Raw genomic sequence first — 7,585 nt, 5'->3', positions numbered from 1 at the left:
ATATGAGTTCTCTATGTGTATAATAAAATAGAGTGATTGCCTCAGAGGTGAACATGTCATGAAAAAGCAGAATTTTACCTTAAAAGGTGTTTTTTGCATCTTTAGCCCACCAGTCTGAAGTGACTGGCTACGACCTGTTAATCAAATCTACAGGAGTTACATGTTATCAGTTCACACTGGTGGACATTAGCATACAGAAAAACTATCCTTGTGTAAAAGGTATTTTTACTATTCAGCAGCATGTGTGTATGTACATTTGAAGTTGTAGTCTCCTGAATGAGAGCATTTGAGTGTACTCTAGGACTTGGTGAGAGTATCTGGTTATCTGAGTAAACTTTGATTAGGGGATGAGGTATCATAAACATCTATTTGCTTTTATCTGAGGATCAGAAACAGGGAATCACAAGGAAATCAGTAAATAATAAAATATATGTTTTGGTTCATCACAGACAATGTGAAAAGGGTGTTTAGATTAATGCACTACAAATGTGTAGACTGAAACCACATTAAAGGAATGCCATCAATGTAGAGTAAACCCACATTGTATATTATTTCCATGTAACAAAATAAACTGATAATCTGAGAGTTTTTAACTGGTATAATGCACGTCTCAATATGTTTAGTGTTAATTTCAAAAGATTTTGTTCACTGAAGCGTTCATGTGTTGTTAAAATCACTGCTTGCATCTGGTACAGTCGGTATTAGAGGATAATACTCAAACCAAACATGCAGCTTTTTGACAGATGTTTAATTACAGAAAATTTTCAGACTGAGAAATCATTTGTGGATCTCCTGTTATTTCAGATGTAACTACTTATATACAAATGTGTACTGTTCTGGCCTGTTATCTTCTGCTGAGTGCTTTGACTGTTGGGCGATAACTTGAAAACAGCAGCATATTTAGCCAAAAGAGTGTGTTAACTCCCCTTTGTCAGATCAAACACAAGATGGCCAATAAATCTAAAACAAATACAGTAATGCATATGAAAACTTTAGTTGTTGTTCTTTGTATGTAACTATTTATCATTGGCTTAAGTTCTCCAAAGAAAAGAGAAAGATAACTAGTCCACCCTGACAAATTATGCATTCCAACCTCACCTCTCACACTAAGAGCCTTAAGTTTTCCCTGCCTTATATTATCCTTAACTGACTTAAATTTAAGTAGGTTTCAAAAGTTTGATTTATTCTTTTATAAATATAAAAACTTCATAGTTCTTTGCTCAAATAACACTTTTTCAAAGATTTTTCTTTCTCATACACTCCTTTTGTCTAGACTGCAGAAAGGTTGGGACTTCAATGAAGATGGAAATCATGGATGAGTGTATATAAAGATATATAGCTACTTATATATATACCCCAAAGTGGTACACCGCAGTGTAAAATGGTTATTAAATTATTATTAGAAATCTGTCTACAAGCTTATTTGGTGTAAAGCAGCAGCTTTTTTTATTTAAGGCCAGAGGATCCTTTTGAACTTCTCTCCGAGCCCCAAAAATACCTTCCTTACTGCTTTCCATTTCCCTAGGAAAGATGAATGCCTCTCCTTTCTGAAAACATTAATAACACTCCTGTAATGCGAGAAGGAGAAGCTAGTGTCTGAGGTGAATCGTTCTCTCCCACTGGTTGAAAAGCACCCCATTGCAAAAGCCCAGCACAAAACTTAAGTGGGATTTAAAGTGGTGTATAGTCTTGTGCTGACTGTCTGCATCACGATGAATTTCTTCCACACAACAAATGCATGTGATTCCTTTCACTGTGCTCTCTGCCAGTCCTATAGAAAGCCAGTGTAATTAATTATTTAGGTTCTGTCCCTGGCTGACATTATACCAAAAATATGAAAATTGCATTATAAAAGGAATAGCTCAATACTTAGTGGAGAAGAATTAATATGGCATTCAGCATGATAGAACACTGTCATATGTGTTCTAGGCCAATAATACTATTTATTCTTAAAACCATATGCCATGGAAAAATTGGTAAAAAGAGTATCAAGGGAAGAAAAGAAAGAGAGAGTGAGAGAGAGAAATAAGAAATATTTCCAATGATACGCACTAAACTTTTTAAATAAATATTTTAATTCTATTATTGGCATTTACAAGTAGAAAGCATACAGTATGTTACAATTTTATCAAAAGGTGGAAAATATGGATGTTACATAAGTAACAAATGTAAAAAAAAGTATTTTTCTTACCTTCCCTGAAAATAAGAAAACTATTCAGCATAGGAAAATATTGATATCAAAAACACAGTTTAGGTAAAAAAAAAAAAAAAAGTCTTCACACAGTACAATAGGATCTTCAGATTTGCATGAACACGTGAAAGGTTTTGTGAATTTCTATTTAACCTACAAACTTTCGGGGATTTGGGACAAACAATAAGCTACTGTAAGTGAGTCTACTAGGAGTTTTCCCTCATATCAGCTCCAAAATGCTAGAGTGCAGTAATTTTTTTCTATACAATAAATAATTCTTCAAAACTTTCTGTCATAGAAAATTATGTAATGCAGAAAATGCCATTCCAAGGTCACATAGGCTAGGCAGTGCTTTAATAATAATTCTTATAGTGCTTTATGACATCTAAGCATATTATAGATGTTAACTAATTAATCCTCACAACACCCCTGTGAGTTAGGCAAGTAAGTATTATTATCATCATGCCCCCATTGTACAGATGGGCAAACCGATACTTTGAGAGATTGAATGATTTGACCAATGGCTGAGCTGAGATTAGAACTCAGGAGTTCCTGGTGTCTCAATCCACTAGACTGTGCGGCCTCTCTAGACTAGACTATCTGTTTGATCTGACAACTTCCAATAATTTCATGCCAGTTGGAAGCATTGGAAGGAGGACAAGAGTAGGGGATAGGCATCGAAAAATATTTCATGGGGATTCAGAAGCTCTCACACAACTTTGTCAAAGAAAAAAAAATCCTAAAGTGCTGGACAGGTTGAGCCACTTCTAGCACCTCTTGTATGGATAAAACTTACAGCACTGTTGCCAGCAATTACTCAAGCTTATTTCTTCCTTATAGTTTACACATAGAGGAAATGCAGGATGTGGTAGGTATATTTTCTGAGAGACTCTAACAGTATAATTCCTTCATTCACCCTCCTTCTTCCATGCGCCTCTCAAGGGAAATGAAATCCTCAATACTCTTGCATTGCAGAACAAGTTATTAAATTGGAGACAATACACACACTCCCCACAATAAAAACATCTGAGCTCATTTTCAGATCAAAGCATTATTAATTTAAAAATCACAAACCAAACAATGGTAAATAGGAAACCCTTTTCAAATGCTGCATGCTGAATGTCTTGTTTTTAAAATACAATGCATGCAGGAGAAATAAATTCACCCAAGCATAATTAAATTAAAAAAAAATGTTTTAAGTCTATTTCAGCAGCATAATGGTTATTATTTTTAAAAGTCTCCTCCAACCACACTGGCCTGGGCTTAAGATGCTGACTTTCACTTATCTACAACCATACAATGGTTTAACTGTTCCATGATTTTGCATTTTGAGAATGCCAGTATATGAGGTCTATACATATTGTTCTGCTTCCCCATCTTTGGAAACGGGCTTTGTTGTACCACCTTTGCTCTCTTCATTTGTGTTTGCTGCTGCTGCTGCTTTTTCTGGGAGTGATGCCAAATCTTTAAAAACATCCACATAATGTCCAAAACCTGGGCCCCAGTTCAAAAGGTTGTCCCAGTTGAAATTTCCAGTTTGCTGTCCAAGCTTTATGGGCAGTGTGTTCTCAGCAACATTAGATGTTGTTGCTTGTGCACCCACAGGCCCACCCTCAGCTCTCCGGCCAGGGTACCTCCTAGGCTTCAGCCTAGTCCCATAATTGTCTTCATCATCTGCATCTGACTCATTGACTTGAGATAATTTGGGCATTCTGGAAGTGTACACCATGGGCTTGTCCCTGTCATACTCCATTTCTGAGCAAGTGAAAGACTCATGGGAGTCACTATCAGATGATGATTCTGGAGCTGGAATACCATCAGCTGGATTTCTCGTTCTAGACAGTGGCCTTCTGCAGTCCTCCTCTGAAGAAGACCTTCCATGATCAGCACTACAGATGCTTGGATTTCTTGGACGAGGAGTGTTAAGTCTCTCCACCTCTTCAATAGACAGTCCTACAGGAGGAGCAGTCTCCAGAGGAATCTGTCCTATTGGTTGCTTTAGGCGACTTCCTGGTCTGGAACCATGAGTTGCCATGGTCTGGGGACTCTTACTTCTTCTCCCTAGTCTAGTGGCATAGTTAAAAATGCCAGGCTGGCAGACATCATTGTGCATCTCCAAAGGACTCCCTTCTCTTATTGAAAGATGCAGTTCCCTTGCTGGACTATTTCTGTAGAAAGCTGATGACTTGGAGAATGGAGCAGGACTGTGACGAGACAAAGGGTTGGGAGTAGGGCATGCAGCGTGGCTTAAGGAAGTCGTCCTTAGTCCCTGACTGTACGAAGGTTGGTAAGTCAAGCTGCTTGCTCCCAGTGGCATTGGGGATTGCCTTGCAAAGCCTAGTGGGCTATGCCTCTGGATAGAGAATTTGGGCGTGTGGCTCCGGAACTGCTTGTAGTGCTGAATGATGTCTGCATCTGACGGAGCAATACTGCTTGCATTTTCAATGTCATAGTGCTCTATCTCAGGTTCAGGGGAAGCCAGAGGGGCACTGGGTATAGTCTCTGCATTATGGGGTATGTCTGTCTCATCATAGATGAGGTATGGGTTTTCTCTTTCAATTATATCAGGTTTAGGGTTCCCTTCAGGCTGCTTCCTGACAGTCATGTCATCTCCATAGGGTGGAATGTTGTCAGGATCATCAAATGCAACATTCTCACTCCCTTTTTTCTTCTTTTCCTTTGTTTTCTTTTCTTCTTTGGGCACTTTTGTCTTTTTTCCCCTGCACTGATTACAGAGGATCAGGCTAAGGACAAGCAGAGCAAGAACTGTAGCACAACTGCCAACAATGGCAGGAACAGCCCAGAGTGGCAGAGAGAGCTCGGCAGGGTGAGGGTAAGGGACACATATGTGTCCTCCATTGATTCCACCCTTGCACACATGTCCCTGGGCACACAGGATACCCAGACAAGCCACTACCATCTCACATGTTCTTCCTGTGTATGATTCAGGACAGCTGCAGGTAAATCCAGAATGCATGCCAGGTTCACAGCTACCACCGTTCTGGCAAGGGTTAGAGGCACAGGATCCCGGAGGGACACATTTATATGCATACCACTGGTTAATGCACATTAATTCGCCCCAGCATGGATTGCTGGCACAAACGTTGGGACCTCGGCAGCCAATCTTCACAGAGGGGTCCGTTTTGGATATGGTAGCGATGCTGTGCTTTCCGCTGAAAGGAAGGTTTTCTCCACAGTATTTCACATAGGCAATACAGCCATCAAAACCTAGGGAAAAAGAACAACAACAGTTACTTTGGTATCTCAAGATAGAGTGTCCACACAGTCTGAACAAAATTCCAGTGTTCACTGACAAAAAGGAATCTTGCAGAATAGCCACACTATGCAAGGTGAACAAACTTATGATCTGTAGAAAACAGCCAAGAAAGATCAACATTATTAATAATACAGTGTATACTCAACCCTTATGATGCAACTGTCCCGGTAGTTTTGTAAAGGACCAACATTAAAAGCAGCATTTTGGATAACCCAATAACCTTTATTTACTGAAGTAGCTTTAATCAGCATGCAGTGTCTCCTGAAAGTGTAAATTGGTAGGCTAAGTTATGCTCTTAACTGCACTCATGAAACCTTACTGATTTCAGTGGCATTACAAGGGTGTGACTGAGGGTACAATATGTCCCAATGATTTTAGCTTTAAAAATATTTTGTGTTTCATTTACGTGAATAGATAATTATCTCAGTTACACTGATATCAATCTGGAATAAGCCATTGAATTCACTGGAGTTCCTGCAGCTTTGCATCAGTGTAACTGACATAAAGATCGGGTCCAGGGCCTTCTCACATTCAGTCTCAAATTTTAAGAACTTTCTTTCTTTTGGTAGCTATTTGGCTACAGTATTTAATGAGTCATTTGCTCATAAACTTTTTGATAAAAATCTCACTGTCACTGCAAATGAAGCAAGCACTGAAACCTGCTTTGAGAAAGTGTTAAGGAGCAACAACAAGGTTAAATAAAGAAGGACCATTTCAAAGACCATCTTGCAAAACTTTTCCCAGACACCTTTAGTTGCATTTTTTAAAAATAAATACTTTTCACATACTGTGTACAAAAAGTGAGGGATGATAATGACAAGAAAGGAGTTCTGAACACTCTTCTCTTGGAATAGAAACTTTATAAATGATTTCAAAGCATCTTGCAAACGCCTTTTTTTTTTTTTTTTTTAAAGTGCTAAATAAGGAGTTTGAGAGAGTTTAAGATTTTATTAATCAAGTTCAAAACCCCAAGTTAACAAAAGCATGCTTAAGTCAAAATTTTCAAACCTGCATCCCAAAGGCATCTAAAGTCACATTTAGATGCTGAAATAAATGGCCTTTTTTTCAGAAGCACAGAAAAACGCTGATTATCCCCCGCTCTCAGTGCCTTCAATATGTCTGAAAAATCAGGCCATTTTTATTTAGGTGCCTAAAATAAAGGTATAGGCACCCAAGTTTGAAAATTTGAACTCAGTTTTTAAGATTTTTTTAAATATAAAAGTTTAACATACATTGCATAGTATAAAGACCCATTTTTGTTTGGGAATTATCTCCTGCAAGTTTTTTAGCTTGGAAATAAAGCTCCCACCAAGAGAAAAAAAGAGTTTCAGATTAAAAAAGGCATTTGCAAACATACACATTTCTGTCGCCCGGTGACAAGATTACATGTGAGCTTTCAAATACAAATGAATATTTTTGTGACTGTAGCCTGAGTCTCTAAAATGTGCTGTGACCCACCAAGATGCAGCTTAAGGGTTATATTTTCAGATCTTTAGTCTAATTTAGCTTTCCATGGAAACAAAATGATTATGCTAAAGTACTAAGTAATCAATGGATGGTTGAATTTCAGGGAAGCATACATTTTCTACACATCTATCCTCTAAATTCACCAAATTCATTATCAGATTACAGACCCCTTTCATTAAAGACTTGATTATGCAACTGGGGTTACCATGTCCGGTGACTTTATACGGAAACCATCCCTAATCTTGCCAGGAATGCACATAGGCTAAAAACTGGAGTGAAATCAAATTTATAAATTCACTCCCTGGTAAAAAAAAATGCAAGAGCATAGTTCAGACAATCAGTATTTAAAGTCCCCAAAAGGAATTTCAACATGTGTTCTACAGCCTTAATTTACAACAGAGGTTATTCTTAAAGCCACACATCTTCATGTCATCCATGATCTCAGACCTCCCTTTTCTCTGACTTTCCCCTTGTCTCTAAATCTGCCTATCACCCTTACCTTGACCTTGGCTTTGTTGAAGTCCTTATTCATGGCTCAACAAAGTTCTGGCTTGTCTAATGCAATTCATTTTTCTGTAGTCTTCCTAGTGTCCCATTCTTTAAACTGTAAATGTTCCATTATGCTATAGCCAGTGTCCTCACCTTTATTG

At 38.2% G+C, this 7,585-nt stretch overlaps 1 protein-coding gene across 1 annotated transcript in view; it reads right to left on the bottom strand.

The window, feature by feature from the left end:
• Positions 1-2,055: 2,055 nt before the first annotated feature.
• The window catches only part of FAT4 (FAT atypical cadherin 4), a 211,982-nt gene continuing 206,452 nt past the window's right edge, over positions 2,056-7,585 (bottom strand). The window contains exons 17-18 of the mRNA XM_067530230.1: positions 6,128-6,130; positions 2,056-5,419 (exon numbers count right to left, since the gene is read on the bottom strand). Coding sequence (XP_067386331.1) covers positions 3,543-5,419; positions 6,128-6,130 — 1,880 coding nt within the window. The 3' untranslated portion in view covers positions 2,056-3,542. The remainder of the gene's footprint in view (positions 5,420-6,127; positions 6,131-7,585) is intronic.

This window comes from Emydura macquarii, unplaced genomic scaffold (assembly GCF_026122565.2).
Source record: "Emydura macquarii macquarii isolate MOO-44397 ecotype Brisbane River unplaced genomic scaffold, CSIRO-AGI_Emac_v2 contig_3044, whole genome shotgun sequence".
Lineage (NCBI taxonomy): Eukaryota > Metazoa > Chordata > Testudines > Chelidae > Emydura > Emydura macquarii.
The sequence above is the reverse complement of the archived record's forward strand: the minus strand, read 5'-3'. Positions and strand labels throughout refer to the sequence as shown.